At 45.5% G+C, this 20,715-nt stretch overlaps 1 protein-coding gene across 10 annotated transcripts in view; it reads right to left on the bottom strand.

Annotated features, from left to right (window-relative positions):
* The window catches only part of PRKG1 (protein kinase cGMP-dependent 1), a 366,718-nt gene that overhangs the window by 9,699 nt on the left and 336,304 nt on the right, over positions 1–20,715 (bottom strand). For all 10 annotated transcript variants that reach the window (XM_086900026.1, XM_086900029.1, XM_086900028.1 and 7 more), the window contains 4 exons: positions 17,863–17,959; positions 6,161–6,300; positions 2,750–2,839; positions 918–1,059 (listed from right to left, as the gene is read on the bottom strand). In XM_086900026.1, the coding sequence (XP_086756152.1) occupies positions 918–1,059; positions 2,750–2,839; positions 6,161–6,300; positions 17,863–17,959 (469 nt within the window). The remainder of the gene's footprint in view (positions 1–917; positions 1,060–2,749; positions 2,840–6,160; positions 6,301–17,862; positions 17,960–20,715) is intronic.

The raw sequence follows: 20,715 nt of genomic DNA, 5'->3' as shown, positions 1-20,715 counted from the left end.
TTCCAGTTTGGCTGTTGGGATTTGCTGGGCTCACCAGCCTCCCTGTGGCCCTACAGCAGTGGCAAGCGTGGAAAATCAGATTTTCCTGGGAAGTGGAGTCCCCTGGGGGTGGTCAGGAGCCCACATGGTCACAGCCCACGGGGGACCTGGGACACTCGTGCTCAGGGACATGCCTGGGGAGCTGGGGAGGGACCAGCAGAGCCCCAGATCCTCCTGGGGTGGGAGAAGGACAGTCCTGCACCTCATCTTCTTCTACCACCCGACACCTCAGAGGAGCCCCAGCCTCAGGGAAACGCTGCAGAGGGAAAAGCCCAACGTGACTCAGCAGGTGACATGTGGAGGCTGCCAACAGGCTGTGACGATGGGCTGAGCTACTGTCCCCAGCTGCTGGCACCCAAAAGAGCCCCCAGAGCAAGACACAGAGCCCTTGGCCCCCCATGACTCCCAGGGGCCATCAGCCCCTTCTGGACCAGCTCCTTTTAGGGCTCCTGTCCTTCACTGGTGGCTTCCCAAGGGCCCACATCCTGCAGCACCTCCCACCAAGGGAACAATTTCTTCTCTCCCGCCCCTCTTCAGATTCTCACCAGGCCATTTGGGTACCCTAAAAAGCAGGGTGCCTCTCCTGAGTTCTGGGGCAAACAGGTCATTCTTTGCCCAAGACAGCCAGGTGGCTTTCTCCTGATGCTCTTTTCTCAGCATTCCAGGAGTGTGGATCAGAATGCCGAGCCAGAATCGGCATTTCCCAGCTCAGCCATGCCCTGAGCCCTGCTGGAAGGCAGGAAAACATCCCAGTGGTGACGACAACACCTCACCCTGATCTCTCAGCATCCCCTGATGGGCCTCCTGGGGGAACTTTGCTCCTGACCCTCTCTGGCCAAACCTTTGTGAGAGCTGGGGGGAATTTTTTTGGCACTCACCAGCTTGGCATAACCTCGGTGATCCAGAATGAGGTTCTCTGGCTTGAGGTCCCTATAAATGATCCCTTTGGAATGCAAGTAGGCAAAGGCTTCCACCACACATGCCGTGTAAAACCTGGTTGTGGAATCCTCAAATGAACCCCTGTGGGAAGGAGGGAGGGAAAAAGGCATAAAGCCATTAGATGAATCCTTGGAAAGTGGTTTCCTTCCTCATGGAATTCATTCTGCTGTTAATACTTTTATCTCTGCAGTAGAATCTTTTTAACACCTGGAAAGTTTCTGTTGCTAAATTCACATTTATATCTCAATCTAAATCAATTTCCATTTTTGAAGACGCCTCTTTGCCTCCAGTGTCTGAAAATATTTTAAAGTTTATTCTATAATTTAGAAATAAAACTTTGAAATCCTTGTCTTGTAAGCAAAAAGTTATTTTTTTCTAATTACAACTTTAGTTTTTGAGTGTGTTAAAACTCCTTTGAGGAATGCAGATAAGTTCTGTATTAATGTTCCTAACTCAGACAGAAGGCAGTAAAATCACAGCTGCTGGGACTTGAAGAGTTAATGCAAATTCCAAAGTGCACCTTTGGATCCTTGTTTCCACAGCTTTCCAAATAAACCACATCCCCCTGCGTGCTGGGGGCTGGCTGAGACCAGGAGGGTGTCTAAGCTAGATGGCAGCAGAACCTCAGTTTAAATCCCAGAGAATCAGAGAAGGAATTATAAGGCTCTGAGAAAAGATCAGGAAAAATCCCACCCAGCACCTTCTAACTTTGTTCCAGTTCCTGTTTCAGTGAGAAAAAGGCTGCTGGGAAAAGGAAGAACTTGGGGAATTAAAAGACAATTTAATCTTGGCTTTCTGATCAATCTTTCCAAATTTAATGGAATTCTGTTCCAGTGATGAAGCTATTGCAGAGTTACAATTCCCTCCATCATTTCCTGCTTCGTGGGCACATCCCATGTGCACACAGAAACCCAAAACACTCCAAGGTCAGCCCTCCCAAGGCAGGGACTGTGAGGTTTTGGGCATCTCATGCTTTCCTAACTAATATTTTTTTCCATGTCACTGCTGCATCCTGATGCTCCTGGCAGGGTGTGGATTTTGATTCTCACTTGAGTCAGCAGCCCTGGTGTTATATGGGCCAACAGACCCTGCACAGCTCTTGATTTCCTGCTGCTCATTGCTCTCAGCCCTGGCTGGGCCATAAACACCAGGAAATATTTATGGATATTATTTATCAGTGTCCGTGTGGCAGAGCTGAAAGTTGATATTCACACTCACAGAAGGAGGGCTGCAAACACACAGGTGGGAAATGCTCTGAGATGGGAAATTGTGATTTAAAAACTGTGACATTGAAAGGGCCTGGAGCTCCTGGAGCAAATCCAGAGGAGGCCATGGAGATGCTCCAAAGGCTGGAACCCCTCTGCTCTGGAGCCAGGCTGGGAGAGCTGGGGGTGCTCACCTGGAGAAGAGAAGGCTCCAGGGAGAGCTCAGAGCCCCTTCCAGGGCCTAAAGGAGCTCCAGGAGAGCTGGAGAGGGACTGGGGACAAGGGATGGAGGGCAGGGATGGATGGGATATTGGGAAGGAATTGTTCCCTGGGAGGGTGGGCAGGCCCTGGCACAGGGTGCCCAGAGCAGCTGGGGCTGCCCCTGGATCCCTGGAAGTGCCCAGGGCCAGGTTGGACTTTGGGGCTTGGAGCAGCCTGGGATAGTGGAAGGTGTCCCTGCCCATGGCAGGGAGTGCCACTGGATGGGCTTTGAGGTCCTTCCAACTATTCCAGTTGGAATTCTGACATTTCAGACATCCCTGTCTGCAGGACAAATCCCAGCTCACCTGTCCCTGAGAATTGTCCAGAGCTCTCCCCCCAGGCAGGCCTCCATCAGCATGTACAGGTACTTGCTGTCCTTGAACGTCCTGTAGAGCCTGAGGGTGGCAAGCAGAAAATCACAAATAAATCCATTATAAAAGCACTAAACTCGCTGGTTTGACAGAGTTTAAAGAAGCTGAAATGCTCTTCCTCTTCCTCCCAGGAAGGAATCTGGAGGAAAAACTGCCACAAGGGATGGGCCAGGCTTTGTGACCCCATCCTCAAGTTCTGAACTGTGCTCTAAAATCCATGCTCTGTGCTCAACAGGATTTTCTAATGATACTACATTAATTAGATTTATAGATGTGCTTAATAATATTAAATAACTATGGCGAAAAAACACAGAGATTCTTCTTTTTACTTGATTTCAATGTTCAGCTGCTTTTGTACTTCCCATTCCACTTGTGGCTTTATCCATCCAGGCTTCCAGCAGGGTGTGGATACAGGGAAAGTTTCTTGGCAGCTGTTTGGATAATAATTTTAACAAGTTCTGCAACAGGAAGGAATGCTGAGGGTGACTCCTGGTGCAATTCCTGCATTCCTGGAGTTTCCAGGAGTTAAGAATTCAGGAGGTAAAAATTCCAGGGGTTAAAAAAAGCTGCTGCCACACAAAGGAAGTGAAACCAGGTGGGTTTTGCAGATACCAGCTCTTCCCTGCTAACCCCAGTTATGATTTTGATGGAGCTGTGGGATAGATCAGTGGGAAAACACTGCAGGATTTTATTCCTTTGGAAGACATCCATTTCTATTGCTATAAAACTAATGGTCAGTTTTAACTGACCATTAAATAATGCTAAAATTGATGGTTTTAACAAAGAATCCCCTCACTTATTTCTTGCCACTTGGACAAAATATCATTTCTCTTAATACACATTTAATCTATATTAAAGTTTACAGAAGACTTCAAGAATCCAAAATGGAATTTTAATTAAATGGTTTTTAACTGTTTGGTAATTTAAATATTACTGAAATCCTTTCCCTAATTAAGACAGCCCTGCTGAAATTTTTATGGGCATTAAATCTGGCCTAAAATACACAGATAAAAAAAAAAATCAAATATTATTTATCAGCTATCATGGAAGCACAAAGTTTAGATACATGAAGGGTCATTATTTCAGACTTAGGTTTAAATGACACAATATTTGAAAAATTTCTTTATTTATTTCCTTATTCCTTGAAATATTTGCACTTGTTTGGTTCCTGATCCAACACAGAATATTTTGTCCTGTTTGAATTTTAGTTTATCTAAAAGTCAATTTTATTTAGTGCCACTTGGCCTCTCCTACTCCTTTTGCCTGGTTTAATTCATTTTAATAACCAAACTCAATTATTCTTCAAAGACTTTTTAACAAACACAATGAATTAAGAAAATAACTAAGTTCTTCAGGAATTTTGTCTTTCTCATTCTAATATCCCAGAGGTTGTGCCCTTGCTCCAGGATTATTTTAAACCCATCTTTCATCCATCAGCCCAAAACTGAATAAATCTACTGAAATATTCAAGTTTCTGCCCTTTCTACCCAGGAAAAAAAAAAAAATATCCCAGCTGGTCCAAGAAATGGAATAAAAAAGTTACTGGATAAGCAATAAACAAGTGGAATAATTTTAGGATAGAAACTATAGGAAAACTTGAAATCCCTGTGGATGGGCAAGAGGACAAGAGGGGAAAAAGCAGAAACCAAGTTTGATAAAACAATTATTTTCTAGCAATAGCAAAAGGTTGGTCTTTGTGACTTGGAAAGTCCCTCCCCAGAGCAGGGTTTCCATGGGATATTAAATATAATTCAGGGATGGTTGTTGTTTTAAAAGGTGAGAAATACTGCAGGATTTGGAAAGAGGAGATGCACAGGTAAAACATCCTTGTTCTGCTTCCCTGCTGAAGGATAAAGAGTGGGAATGAAGCAGGATTGCATTTATCAGCCATGAATATCAGTGGCTCCATTAACAAATGCTTGGAGGCTCAGGATGGGTATTTCTGGGAAGGGTGGCTTGGCTGGCCCTGAACTTCCCCTCTCATCCCCAAACAGCTCAGCCTTCCAAAAATCCAGAGGCTGGAATAGCCCGCAGGGAATATTTAGCTCCAGCCTGGGTAACAAGGAATGTTATGGATACAACAGCACATCCTGAAGGGAATGGCAGCCGGGCAGTGTCAGGCTCCAGTTGTCACCCATGAATCACAGGAGAAGCCACAGGCTCCAGGGGAATCCCAGGGATGAGCCTGGGAAGGAAACACCCCCTGAGTGCCCCAGCCTGGCCACGTGCTTCCCTTTGGATTCATCCCAAGGGCTTGGTTTCACCCCGGGTTTGTTTGCTCTCCTGAGCAATTTCTGGGAGCAGGGCTGATCTCCTAAGGCAGAAAAGTTTTCCAGGTGTCTCTGAGAGTGGGATGAGGCAGCCTTGGCTTGGATGCCCTTCAAGGTAGATCCAGAGATCCTCAGCATCCACTGCTTTATCCTGTCCTACAGCATTGAAAGAAATCCCTCTCTGTCCTCACAGGCACTTAAAAGCCAGGGAACATTGTAATTTGGGTGGAAACAACCAAAAATGCCTGTCACCCCTTTTATTCCCTGGAGATGTGCTTAGGTTTGGGGCAGGGAGATGGTTTTAATGTGTTTGCCTGTGAGGAGTCCAGGGATGCTGAACTCGAGTTGTCAAATATTCCCTAAAGAGAACTGCTGGACACAGCTGCTCATTGTCATGGCCCTGTGTCATTTCAAAGGGTGAAGCCCTGCCTTCCAGCTTCCCTTAGTGGGAAGGAAGACTCAGAAACTGGGAAGGAAAAGGAAAATTAACCTTGAGCAGGGGCAAAGCCAAATCATGATAAATAAATATATATATATATATATATATATATATATATGTATAAATTGTTGATGGTGAGTCCAGTGCCTAAAGGGGCTCCAGGAGAGCTGGAGAGGGACTGGGGACAAGGGATGGAGGGACAGGACACAGGGAATGGCTTCCCAGTGCCAGAGGACAGGGATAGATGGGATATTGGGCAGGAATTGTTCCCTGGGAGGGTGGGCAGGCCCTGGCACAGGGTGCCCAGAGCAGCTGTGGCTGCCCCTGGATCCCTGGAAGTGCCCAAGGGCAGGTTGGACTTTATGGCTTGGAGCAACCTGGGATAGTGGAAGGTGTCTCTGCCCATGGCAGGGGTGGGAATGGATGGGATTTAAGGTCCTTTCCAACCCACATCATCCTGGGGTTCCACATGGATGGTCTGGAAGCACCAGCGAGCTTTGCCCAGCTTGTTCCTCCTGCTCCACATCTCCATTCCCTGGCAGGAGTGGAGCTGAAGGCTTTTCCAGGCTGTCTGGCTGATCCCTGTGTGGATCCCTGGAATGCTGAGGGCCCAGGGCCCGGGGCAGAGGGAGGTACCTGACGATGAAGTCGGAGTGGGCGCTCTGCATGATCTGCTTCTCGGAGCGGATGTGCTCCTGCTGCCGCGTGTCCACGATGTGCCGCTTCTTCAGGATCTTCATGGCGAACGTCTTGGCCTCCTCGCTCTTCAGCTGCACCTGGGCACGGCAGGACAGGCCGGGGTTACACACAGGACATCCCACCTCCCTGCCAGCAATCCCACCTGCCTGCCTTCCAGGAACCCTCCCACCTCTCCAGTCATCATCCAGGTTTCTAACTACTTGGCTTACAGCTAAAAAACACCATTTCTAAACACCAGGATTTCCGGGGAAAAGCCAAATGTGGGCGTTGCTCTCGGTTGTTGCCAGTTAATATCCAGCTTTCCCCCTTTCCTCCAGCTCACCCCACCCGTGCTGGCTCTGGCTAGGAATTGTGGAGCTGGGATGCCTGCAGAGGATGAGCAGACCTGGCTTCCCAGCAGCACTGCCTGCTCACTGCTCTGCTTTTCACCTTAAGCCTCTGCCCCCTATTTTTAGCCTGGTTCCCCGAGCTGAGGCCGACAGGAGTTGTTTGCTTGCTCTCGAGGTAACCCTGGCAACTTCTAAACCCTGAGAAACCCCAAGGAACAGGTCCCTATCCCAAAGCCAGCTGGAAGGCTGCCACCCTTCCCATCCTGGCCAGCCCTCTCAAAGGAACCCCGCTGTTGACCTCCAAGTCTGCTGCTCACAATATTCCAGTGAGGTGCTTTCCCCAGCATCGAGCACCAGGTGCCATCTGGAAACTTCTGTTCTGGTGTCCTTGTAGGAATTTGGCTTCTGCCAGAGGGAAGCAGCCTGGCTGTCACTGAGCCCCATCAGAAACCCAGCCTGCCTTTAGGGCTAGGAGGCAACACTCAGGCAATCAGAATTTATTTAATGTCAGATCTGGTTTGGTATTGTTTTGCTGACAGGAATGTGGGTGGATATGAGACATGGCACTTTTGTAGAGCCATGGAATGGGCTGAGCTGGAAGAACCCTTCAAGGATGATTCAGTCCAACTCCTGGCCCTGCACACACACTTTAAGAATCCCACCATGTTCCCAAAAGTGTTATCCAGACATTTCCCCGGGCTTTTCCCGGGCCACACACCCTGAACTTGAACAGTTTCTTGTCCAGCTGCTTTGTTCCGTTGTGGTTCAGGGATCAGGGAAACACCAGGAGGGATGGTATCCCCATGGAAACACCAGGAGGGATGGTACCCCCATGGAAACACCAGGAGGGATGGTATCCCCATGGAAACACCAGGAGGGATGGTATCCCCATGGAAACACCAGGAGGGATGGTACCCCCATGGAAACACCAGGAGGGATGGTACCCCCATGGAAACACCAGGAGGGATGGTATCCCCATGGAAACACCAGGAGGGATGGTACCCCCATGGAAACACCAGGAGGGATGGTACCCCCATGGAAACACCAGGAGGGATGGTATCTCCATGGAAACACCAGGAGGGATGGTATCCCCATGGAAACACCAGGAGGGATGGTATCCCCATGGAAACACCAGGAGGGATGGTATCTCCATGGAAACACCAGGAGGGATGGTATCCCCATGGAAACACCAGGAGGGATGGTATCCCCATGGAAACACCAGGAGGGATGGTACCCCCATGGAAACACCAGGAGGGATGGTATCCCCATGGAAACACCAGGAGGGATGGTATCCCCATGGAAACACCAGGAGGGATGGTATCCCCATGGAAACACCAGGAGGGATGGTATCCCCATGGAAACACCAGGAGGGATGGTATCTCCATGGAAACACCAGGAGGGATGGTATCCCCATGGAAACACCAGGAGGGATGGTATCCCCATGGAAACACCAGGAGGGATGGTATCCCCATGGAAACACCAGGAGGGATGGTATCTCCATGGAAACACCAGGAGGGATGGTATCCCCATGGAAACACCAGGAGGGATGGTATCCCCATGGAAACACCAGGAGGGATGGTATCCCCATGGAAACACCAGGAGGGATGGTACCCCCATGAAAACACCAGGAGGGATGGTATCCCCATGGAAACACCAGGAGGGATGGTATCCCCATGGAAACACCAGGAGGGATGGTATCCCCATGGAAACACCAGGAGGGATGGTATCTCCATGGAAACACCAGGAGGGATGGTATCCCCATGGAAACACCAGGAGGGATGGTATCCCCATGGAAACACCAGGAGGGATGGTATCCCCATGGAAACACCAGGAGGGATGGTATCTCCATGGAAACACCAGGAGGGATGGTATCCCCATGGAAACACCAGGAGGGATGGTATCCCCAGCATCCCCAGAAATGAAACTGGGAGCCTTGAGTCCAAAAGGACCCGCAAACCTTAAGGAAATCAATCCCAACAGGTCGGTCCCCAGCTGGCAGAGAGGTTTCCAACACCACCACCACCAATTATTTAAAGCCTAATAAATGACAGGCCACCTGTGGCCAAAATTTTAATAATTAAATTAAATTATTAAATTAAATTATTAAATTATTAATTAAATTTTCATAATTAAAAAAATACTATATATATATATATATATATATATATATATATAAAAGCCAGATTTGTGGTTTCTCATTCCCCACAGCCTCAAGGATTTCCAAGCCCACATAAAACTTTTGTTTTTCCAAAGCTCCTGTCCTGTTTTTCACACTGAGATTCCTCATTATTATCTTTGCTGGAAATCTGTGTTTGCCATTTTATTTTCAGAGAAGCACATTACAAAGTCCCAAACAATGCCCAAAAAGTAAAGCAGAATATTTTTCTGTTCTGCCTCATTATTTCTTATCCTGATTTGACCACAGCTCAAAGCACAAAGAAATTCTGTACATTTAGCCAACTAAAAGTGAAAAAAAGCACTTTTGGTTTGGGGTTAGAGTTTGGTTTCTATATTTTTTTTTTTTTTTTAAGTCTCATTTTGAATAAATGGCCTCAGTTTAACTGTTTGGATGAGATACTGGATATTATCCCATCTGAACCAAGGCAGGGGAGCAGGGAGGTGGCACACAGGGATCAAAGACCTGATGAAAATCAAGGTGAAATCTGGGCTGAGCAGAATTTACCTTGAAAACAAGAAATTATTAATTAAATAATTAAATTTTGGGAGGACTAAGGATAAACTTGTGGAGAACTTATCCTTTCTTTTGTTGGGAATCCAGATTTCTTGGCTTCCCATTGCGGCGGTCCATGTGGTGATGGACAAGCACCGCCACTGTTTCCCAAATTGTTTCACACCAAAGTCTTTTCAAAGTCCTTGCAAAATCTCCAGATCAGATCTGTTCTCTTTCAGCCTGTATTTTTTAATGTTAGGTTGTCCACACACAAAAAAAAATTGAGAAAGAAGCTCCAAGCAGCAAAATCGAGCATATTTTGGTTGATTTGTGCATCAAACAATAAAAAAATAAATATTTAGCACTCTAAATTCACTTGAAATTCCCACTAGTCAATGTTATAATATTGTATAGTATATTATAGTATATTATAGTATAGTATAGTATAATATAATATAATATAATATATGATATGATATGATATGATATGATCTAATCTAATCTAATCTAATCTAATCTAATATACTATAAGATAAGATAAGATAAGATAAGATAAGATAAGATATAATATGATCTGATATAATATAATATAATATAACATAATATAATATAATATAATACAATATAATATAATATAATATAATATAATATAATATAATATAATATAATATAATATAATATAATATAATATAATATAATATAATATAATATAATATAATATAATATAATATAATATAATATAATATAATATAATATAATATATAATAAATCCCAATATCACAAAACAAACGGTGCTGGGAGAAAATCCCAATGTGTCCCCTTATTTAATACCACGGATTTTGACCACCTAATTCTTGTGTCTCTCATGTAAAAGGCTATTTTTTAAAATTTTATTACTATTTTGTCAGGGATGGAGAGCCTGGGGAAGTCACTTGCTTTTCTACACTTCCAAGTTAGTCCAGGGAAGGAAATTTCCAGGAGGAAGAATGCAGGGAGTTTATTTGGTGCTTGAGGATGTCCTCACTGCTGAAGGTATTAAATATAGAAAAAGCAGCTGCTATTATTATTATTATTATTATTATTATTATTATTATTATTATTATTATTATTATTATTTTAATATATTATTATATTATTATATTATTATATTAATATATTAATATATTATTACACTATTATTATATTAAATATAGAGCAGGCATCTGCAATTAGCTCAGGCAAAGCCTGGACCTGATGCCACTGGAGAATTCAGATCCACTTTTCATTCCCAGTCCTTTGGAAGGCAGAGGATTTGTGGGAGTTTGAAACCACAGAGGGATTAATTTGCATTAAAAGTGCTGATGCACCAGAACTGTTCAGGTATAGAATCCAAGGGCTATTTTTTGGATCACCTGGAAAATGAGCCCTGGAGGGTATTCCTTCTTTTCCACCCTGCTTGAGCCTTCTCCTTGCTCTGCTTTCTGCCAAACGAGGTGATTTTGAGGGTTATTTTATGATGTAAAGGTGGGAAACTCCAGGTCACTCCTATTATTCCTACCAATAATAGTTTTTAGAGTTAATCTTACTTAATACAAAAATACCCCTGTGTCTAATCTCAATCTCATTCCAAAAGTTGAAAAAAATATGTAGGAGTCACCTGGATTTTTTTTTTTATTTAAAAAACACTAAACATGGTAAATCCTAAAAAGATGAGAAGGGGCTGCTAAGGACATCCTGTCCTTCAATCCTGATGGGAAAACCAGCCCAGGGAGCCACAGGAACCACAAGGATTTTGGGTTTGAGCTCAGAAGGTGCTCAGAAGAAAAAAGGAATAACAAACATTTTTATTTTGCTTAGAGATATAAAATGTACATAAAATATAGGTTGTATATATATATGTGCACAGCTAATATAAATATGGAGTATTTATAGGTGTCAATACAGTGGAAGGTGTCCCTGCCCATGGCAGGGGGTGGAATGAGATGGACTTTAAGGTCCCTTCCAACCCAATCCATTCTGGAATTCCATGGGCAAAGAAAGGCAGGGAAAAAGGAAAGCTGCAGCCTCTCTGGCTTTTCCATATCCTTGTTTCATAGGATCACAGCTGGCTCCTCCTGTTGGAATCACTCCAAAATCCTTCCTTTGCTTTATGGTTTTAAACTTCTGCAGTTTCCAGGACACACAGAGCACTCCAGGCCTGATTTTTGTCTGGTGTTTAACATTTGTACATTTAATATACATTATATATACACTTTATAAACAAATATGTTTTTACATCTTGGTTCTTTCTCAGGCTGGCTGGGAAAATGGGTATTGATGAGGAATCCAGAGCTGAATGGAACAGAGGAAAAATGAGCTGTGTGTTTCTTATCCTTCCTCCTTCCCTGCTCGTATTCCCTATAAATCATCCCAATGTGTGTTATATACAGTCTGCAGCTCCAGCAATTCCTGGGCTGATCCAATACCAGCTGACCTTGGGAAAGTGGAGACTTTCATAAATATTTACCAGGATGAAGAACAAGCCCCCAGAGAAAGATTTATTTCCGTGACTTAACATTCCAGGATATTTCCAAGGGATGGAGGGCCAGGACACAGGGAATGGCTTCCCAGTGCCAGAGGGCAGGGATGGATGGGATATTGGGAAGGAATTGTTCCCTGGGAGGGTGGGCAGCCCCTGGCACAGGGTGCCCAGAGCAGCTGTGGCTGCCCCTGGATCCCTGGAAGTGTCCAAGGCCAGGCTGGACTTTGGGGCTTGGAGCAGCCTGGGATAGTGGAAGGTGTCCCTGCCCATGGAAGGGGTGGCACTGGATGGGTTTGAGGAGTTCACTCACCACAGTTTCCCACTGTGTACCTCTGAACATCCACAATAACAAAGATGTTTTGCCAAGGGAATTTTGTTTCCTGGGGAATTCTTCCAAAAGAAAGGAGCCAGAAATCCACTCTCTGCTGAAGCATGGCTATTTCCCTATCACATCAAATAAGAACAGATTCAACAGCAGCACTTTGGGAGCTGAATTCCAAGGGCTCCTGCTTGCTGGGCACTCCCAAGGTCCTGCATTTTCCCTGTTTCCCAGCTCGATCTGGTGGAACCAACAAAAATAGCAGCAGCTGTTGCTGAGAGTAGTGTTTGCAAGCTGAGCTCCTGATCCCAACAGCTGAACTGCTGCACACAGAGCAGTGACTGCTCCTGTCCCAGCAAGAGGGGACAGCCTGCTTTTCCTACTGAATGGATTCCTCTTCTCCCAGGATGGAAGAGAATTCCCCATAATCAGCCAGGGGGGGTCGGGCTGTGCTGCCAGGGAACAGGGACAGGACAAGGGGAAACGGCCTCAAGCTGTGCCAGGGGAGGCTCAGCTTGGACACCAGGAGGAATTTCTCCATGGCAAGGGAGCTCAGGCCTTGGCAGGGGCTGCCCAGGGAGCTTTGGAGTCCCCATGCCTGGAGGTGTCCAGGGAAGGGCTGGACGTGGCACTCAGTGCTCTGGGCTGGGGACAAGGTGGGGATCAGGCACAGCTTGGACTCCATGGGCTGGGAGGGATTTTCCAGCCTCAGTGATCCTGGGATTCTGTGAATATTTTGGCTTTTGAAAGAATGGATCTTTTGGTTGCTATGAAGGGAGGAAGATTTGGGGATTTCAGTGAGGGATTTGAGATCAGGTACTCAAGGAAATCCCAAACTCATTTGACAATGTCACTCTTTCTGAGCTCAGCAAAATCTTGGGAATGATCTGACCCTTTTTCTCCCATCCCTTCCCAACATTTGCAGCATATTCCCTTCTCCAGTATGTGCAGGATGTTTACTTTTATCACACAGCCATGTGGGGCTGGACCACTGCAGGGGCATGTTTTAATTTTCCCTGGATTTTGAATTCCTCTTGAAACTGAACTCATCCTTTGTAGATGGAAACACATCCTAGGGCTTGTCTGTTCATGGAAAGGGTCTTGGCGAAGTTTGGAAAGATGGGATGTGTTGGGAGCCCATCAATTCTGAGCAGAGGCTGGATCAGGATATGAGCTGAGCCAGAGATTTCAGCTCTGGCTGTAGGCAGGAATGAAACATAAAAATAGGTTTTGTATTTCAGACAAATCCAAACCGGGAAGCAGAGCAGGATCATGTAAGGGATTGTTGGAGTTTAGCTCCATTTGATATTTCCAAGACCCCACAGCAATGAGTTTTTCCATTTCCTACATATCTTAGACATAGAATCCTTCTTCCTCTATTTACTTTTCCTTGGAATGTTTTTATGTATGAAACCCTTGACATTCCTCACTGCTTTTTAGCCTTTTGCTTCCAGACATTTCTGCAAAATCAGTTTTACCTCTGGGTTTTATAGGAAGACAGAAATTTTAAAGTATTTTAACGTATTTGCCCAATATTTGCCCTTTACTCATAAATAACTTGGCTGTGTTTGTTGTCAAGCAACAAAAATCAGTTTTCAGTGCAGGGATCAGGATGTGGAGTTAAACGGGTTTAGCACAGCTGAGTGTTTGATTAAAATTTGTTAAATTTGCTTTTTTAGTGTCTTCTCTGTGTATAATTGTGCAAAATTATTTTCCTATAGAGTCCCACAGTGTTCCAATTTGGATAGGAAATTTAGTGCTTTCTCAAACAGTGGAATCTGGATTATTAAACAAAAAAAACCAAGGTCACTGTCATGGACAGTTTCCACCCTGTTGCCCACATTTTTGAAGGATTCATCCTTCCAAACTCAGCCTACAATGTATCTTGTAGACTTCATTTTTACTCCATGATTTTTCTTTCCATCTTCTTCTAAATTCCCAGGATGGTTTGGGTTGGGAGGGACCTTAAAGCTCCAAAACTCCACCCCCTGCCATGGGCAGGGACACCTTCCACCATCCCAGGCTGCTCCAAGCCCTGTCCAGCCTGGCCTTGGACACTTCCAGGGATCCAGGGGCAGTAACAACCACTCTGAGCCATATTTTAGGTAGGGTTTATTTAAATCTTGACTTCTTTTCCAGCCTAACCCAGCACTGCGTGTTCTGTAGCCGACCCGAAATTAATGTTGAGGTAGAGAGTGGGAATCTAATTTGAGTATGCAAATTCTAATTTCTCTCTAAACTTAGCTCGGGAGAGAGGCTGAATCTGGCCTTAAGGAGATGTGGAAAGTCCCCTAAAAATCCTTATGGATCATTGAGGCTGGAAAATCCCTCCCAGCCCATGGAGTCCAAGCTGTGCCTGATCCCCACCTTGTCCCCAGCCCAGAGCACTGAGTGCCACGTCCAGCCCTTCCCTGGACACCTCCAGGCATGGGGACTCCAAAGCTCCCTGGGCAGCCCCTGCCAAGGCCTGAGCTCCCTTGCCATGGAGAAATTCCTCCTGGTGTCCAAGCTGAGCCTCCCCTGGCACAGCTCGAGGTAATTCCTGACAATTAAACCCAAAAAATTAGGAGATTTCCAAGAGAAAAATGATCTTTCTAATAAAAATCTTTGCAAGGAAAAGCAGCTCGTTTTGGAATTGGAAATGGGACACAGCTGGAAATTTTCACCAATAAATATCTGGATTCTGCATCTGTCAGGCTATCAGAAGACAATTGCAGCGAGTTTTTCCTCGTTATCTAATTAATTCACTAATGGCTTTGTTTACAACATAGGCTGGAGGCTGGATGAGATTTAATTGCACTTCAAAATCGGGGGCCAGACTTCTCTTAAAACACAAATAAAGCTGAAAAATTCCGTTGTGTCCGCTTTGTACAGAGCCCGTAAAACATGGCTGGAACATTTGATGTGCATGTTTTTATTTGGGTCTTTAGCAATCTCCATTTTGCAAAGGAATTCTGATTTTTGGAGCCACCACGGAGCCAGAAGGAGTGCAGAAGGCAAGGATGTCATTTTTAGTCTCTCTGTGCTCAGCCATCACCTACAGGAGCCGATTCCATGGAAAAATTACTCCAATCCCGGGTGTTTAGCTACTCCAATGTATTTATTTCAGAGCTGTCAAAAATGATCTTGATTTTAAACCCAGAAGAACTGACCTGGGGCAGACACTCAGGAGCACAGGACTTGAGTGAAAAGGACATTAAAGGACAAAGCCAAGAGCAATAAAGGTCAGCAGAGATGGTGTCTGAGAACTGGGGACACCTGCCCTCCATCCCTGTCACATGAGGTGACGTCCCCTATCCCAGTGGCACCTGAAATTCCTATTTTCTTAATGTTAATCCTGGATCCCACCCCAGAAGATGCTCAGCTGAGATAAAGCAGGGAAGCTGAGCTGGAAAAAAGAGTGGATGCATCCCAAAAAGTCTGCTCCTGCCATTTGCTGCCATGTCTCCAACCCTGGATGATTTATCTCTCAAAAAACCCCTCGATAAAAGTCGATTACATAGCCCAATTTGGGATGAAGAGGAGCATCCATGAGGATGTTGGAAGAGGCACCAGGGAGCCACCAAAAAACTGAGCAAACAACACTCATTCCAATGCTCTGGAATTTTTTTCCTGAGACACAGAAAACAAAACTGCCTGGGAAGGCAAGACAAAAGGGGATTCCATGTGTAATATCTGAAGAATTGAAAATAATTTATATTTTAGGCTGTCTGACCTAAAAACCATATCCTTGTGCATTGATGCATGGAAAGGGTGACCTCTCCAAGGCACCAGCATTCCCAGAGGTGTCTGGAAAGCCACATCCAATGGGAATGTTATTCTGTAATTCCTTCTTGGCCAATTCAAGCCCCAGACATTCCAGTTCCCCCCCAGCCACCACCAGCTCCCCTCTCCAGCAGTGATGTTCCGAGGCTTCGTGCCCAAAGCTATAAAATTCCTTTTCCTTGCCATGTCCTTCACTTTTTTGATCCATTTTACTCCTGGAAAGCACAAAAACTGTGAATGTTTTCCAGGAATATTGCTGCACTTCCATATTCAGGCAATAAAAGAGCCGATTCCTTCGATATATTTTACAATTTTAGCCCAAATAATAAACCATATTTTTAATGGCAAAGGCGGAAGCATGAGGCAGCAATTCCAGGCTCAGTTTTGACAAAAGGAATATTTTCTTGGCTTTATAACAGAATTTCCTTCTGTGGTAAAGAAAAACAACAAAATCCGGTGTGTTGAACTACACTTTTAAATATGTTTTTTCTGTGTGCAGTTCAGTGTCAGTTAAGAGCTACAAAAAATGAGCTTATCCAGCATTTTCCTGCTCAGGAGAGGGGCACCCACCCCTGAAGAAAACCCCTGGGAATGTTTTTTGCACCCCAGGTGGCTCTAGGGATCCTTGGAGTCTTCTGAGATGGGAGCATCCACTGAGAACAGAATATTTTTACTTGAGCTGATACCTTGAAGGGGCAGAGCACCTCCTGCTCTTCGTCCTGGGCCAGGGTCACACATCACCAGGGTGGAGTTTTTGTCACCTTAAAGCTGCCACGGGCAGAGGCCTGGCCATGGCCACCAGTGAGGGTCCCAGCAGCCACCCCTCATGGGGACAAACCTGAGCACCTCCCCAGGAACACCTTGAGGTTGGCAAAACCCCTTAAAAATGAACCCAAAACCTTCACAAGGCACAAACCAAGCCTCAAACTGGTGGGTGGGGAAGCCAGATGTTAATTTAGGAGGCAAATCCCTGGTGCCTGGAGAGGATAGAGGGACTTCAAAAGAGAGGTTGAGCACAACCTCCTGCTCTAAAGCATCCTCAGCAGCTGACTCCTTCAAAATACTCATAAATTTAAATATTCATAAACAAAATAATCAGACATTAAACCCTAAACCCCTGGAAGGGACCCACAAACGCTCTTTCCTCCACAGGATTTCACATCCATGCAGGAAGAGCCAGGAATAAAGCACAGGGAAGAGCAAGTTGGGCTTCACACACCAAATTTACTCTTTCCATCACAAATGAACACCAAAAACACCTCATTTTTCCCATTTTCCAACTCCCAGCCGCCTTCGGCCCCCACAGGGTTACGGAGTGGAGGATTCCCCAAAGCTTTGTGGTGGCAACAGTAACTCTGTTCCCCATCTGCCTGGGCTTGCAGGAGTTCCTAACATAGTGCAGGAGTGTCCGGTGTCCGGAGCTCCTCCGTGGTGAAACCCAACTCCCTCTTCCTACTCCAAGGTTTTGCGTTGCCTTGGTGTTACAAACAGGTCGCCTCTTGCTCGGGCTCTGCTTTAAAGGAGACCACAGAGCTCCAAAGCCAAGCAGAGAGAAAAAAGCAGGCTCGGATTTTCTCTTTGCTCCACAGTTCTGCACAAAACCAGGCCCTCTCTGGGATGTGTTGCCATGGGTCAGCTTTGAGAACAATCAGGTGCAAGCGCTCTAGACTTGAATAAAAAAATGTGTAAAAGAAGCTTTCTACTGTTATCCTGGATCTGGTTAAATAAGATTTTAGGTTGCTCTTCCAATCCCAGCACTCACCCTATTCTTCAGGTTTAGTTTTTAAAAGGCCATAAATCAATGCCATAAACCACCTAAGAGAGAGAGGAGACGTGTGCTCCTCTCTCAGCCTAGGACATAAATCCTCCTTGGCTACTGCAAAACATTTATTGGTACATTTCTTATGCCTGGAAAGGAAATATAAGTCCGTTTTCTTCACTATACAATCCCAGCAGATCATTTTTCTCAGGCTTATTGGGCTGTAAGAACAAAGAAAATGAAGCCTTTAACACAGCAGTTGTTTTAGGATGCCACACAAAGAAGAGGTCACCTACCAGCTCCACTCTCCCGAACCCTCCGACTCCCAGGGTGTCGATGATGTTGAAATCCGACAGTTTCAGGTTGGCAAAGAAGGCAGCTTCGGCTTCGTATCTGGAGGTTTTGAGGCGAAAAAACGGAAATTTCTTAGAGGTGCAAACCTGAGCAGTGTGCGCCGCCGCCCCCGAGCTGTGAGAGCCTGGGCCAGCCTTTACCTGCTGCACTTCCATCTCAGCTCTCAAAACTGGCTTTTAGCTCAGCATTCTGCTGCTCCCGATCCCAGCGAGGCTCTGGAGGGCACAGTTTTCCAAGGGGGAATAGCAAACATCCCTACTGAGGGTGCAAAGCCAACGCCTGGCACCACGATCCAGCTCCCAAGGCTACAGCTGGGCACGTTCTACCCATCTTCTCCTGGGTGGGGTTTGCCTTTAAAGATTTTGGTGTCTTTAAGGATTTTTGGAAAAGTCTCTCCTAGGAGTTTCTCATATCCACAGGCTGGCAGCAGTTTCTATAAATGTTTATTGGAAGTGGCAGGATCACTAAAGGTCCCTGGAGAGAAATCCCAGCCAGGTTTTATGAAATCAGATCTGATAAGCTGCAAATGCCTGAAATGAATGACTCCAGTCACAGATCAGCATTCCTATAAGGGTATCTTCACTTGTTCTCCTCCTGCAAACCCACTCAGAGCAGCCATCCCAAGCCAGGAGGTCCCAAAATCCCAATGGTCTCCGTTTATCCCATGGCAAACTGCCCCACAACACCAAGCCCCTGAGTAAGGAAAATGCAACTCCAACCCATGCAAGCCTGCCAGAATCAGCTTCCCATGCCTATCCTTGACCATGATTCCTCCAAAATAGTTCCTTGTTAAGGTTTAGGGTATTTTTAGAAAGGCTTGGAGGGGAAATGGATGAGCAGGATCCGCCCCCTCCATCAAATGTGACACTCGGCTGCCGGAGAGTCCGACCTTTGGCTGAGGGTGACTTTATGGGAAAAGAGTTGGCTGGAGGGTGCAGGGCTTCATTTTAGCTGGAATAGCTTGCAATTATCAGTAGGGCATAATCACTGGAGGCTTTGCTGGTGCAGGGTAACAGCAGTGGGAAGATGAGCCACCATCCCACTGCCACCTGGCCAGCTTTGGGACATTCCGACCCCGATTATTTCATTAACAGCATGAACTGATTTACTGCCAGATTCCCTTCAAGCCACCTCCTCTGCTCTATTTAAAACCTCAGTGCCAATGGGGGAGAGAGAGCAAAACTCCATCATTTTCCAAGTGAAAAGGGAAACCCACAAATAGGAGTCCAGCAACATGAAAGGTCACATCATGAAGCCCCAAATCTGAGGCAGCAAAGCACAATTCTCTCCTGGGGGGTGCTGTCAACAAATTACTTAAGCTCTGCTTTATTTTTTTATGCTGTCACCAGATCCTGTCTGTGACCTTGCTCCTGATGCATCCGACTTTGGAAGCCCATCAGCACGGAGCCTGCTGTGAACTTGCGATAACCTTGTGTGCCACAGCTGCTCATTGATCCCTTCACGCTCATCACGAGGTGAATGCTGAGTTGGCTCTAAAAAAGGATTGAAATGTCCCCTTTCAAAGCACAGCAGAGCCAACATTTCAGCAGTGACAGAGCAGGGAGCGCCTCTCGTTTCCATGATCAATGTACAGATTCATGATGATTTAATGATTTCTAATTGCCAGGAAGATGAAATTCCAGTGTGCAAAATTTCCTGTCAATACACAAACATGTAAAATTTCAGGGCCAGGGTCACACAATGATTTGGGTTGGAAGGGACCTTCAAGACCATCAGATTCCAACCTCCCTGCCATGGGCAGGGACACCTTCCTGGATAAGGAAGCTGAAATCTTCTGGATTTGAGTTAGAACATGTCAAAAAACTGTATTATTTTGTTTAGAAAAATATTTGGGATTGCTTTTGGAAATCCTTTGGATGAATACATGGATACATAAATGGATACGTTTTTTTCTAAATACAGTGCAACAAGCCTGTAAAAGAAATGCCAAAAATATGCAGTGAAACCAAAACACAGGTAAAATCAATCAAACAAGCCCTTCCCATGGTCACTAACAACAGTCCCACTGGAATTCTGTTTTATTCCCAGCTACAAAAGTCCAAGTCCACTTAAACACCAAATTCCTACAAATTAAGTCGTTATGCATTCCAAACCTGCTAAGCTGGAGGATAAATATCTTCAATAAAGAGATGAAAATACAAATATTCCCAAGCTAAATCAGAAACCAGGGGTATGATCCTTCATGCTCCTCATCATGAAGTTTAGAATTCCTTCCAAATTCCTGAAGCTGAGTGTGCTGTTCCCTGAACAGAAGCTCCCAAGGTTCTGCAGTGTGAGCTCCTCACTTGACAGAATGATGGTAAAAAACATCTGTGATGTTTGATTTTATCACCTCCCAAAGTAAAGAGGCCCTTTCAAGGCCCTGGGAGGGCAGTGCTAAGGAATACAGTTGATATATTAATATTTTTCTGTAGGAAAATGTTCAGTTCTGGATCAGGATAAAGAATCTGCAGCAGTCAGGAATGTTTGGGATATTCACAGGACGTCTCAGGCTGGAAGGGACCACAGCTGGTGGCACCTCCCTGCTCCAGCAGGGCCATCCCAGAGCACAGGGCACAGCATTGTGTGCACACAGCTGTGCCACAGCCCCAGGCAGGAGAGCCCACAGCCTCTGTGGCCAATGTGTTCAGGGGAGAAGTTCCATAGAACAGAGGTGGGGTGAGAGTAGGGACAGTTTGACCCCACTTGTGCAGGATGAGGTGGGAATAACTCATCCCTTTGTGGGACAAATCCACCTGTGCCAGGGCAAGGTGCTTTTCTCCACTTTTGGAGGT

The sequence above is a fragment of the Cyanistes caeruleus genome, chromosome 8 (assembly GCF_971803275.1).
Source record: "Cyanistes caeruleus chromosome 8, bCyaCae1.hap1.1, whole genome shotgun sequence".
Taxonomy (NCBI): domain Eukaryota; kingdom Metazoa; phylum Chordata; class Aves; order Passeriformes; family Paridae; genus Cyanistes; species Cyanistes caeruleus.
This window is presented reverse-complemented; position numbering and strand designations above follow the sequence as displayed.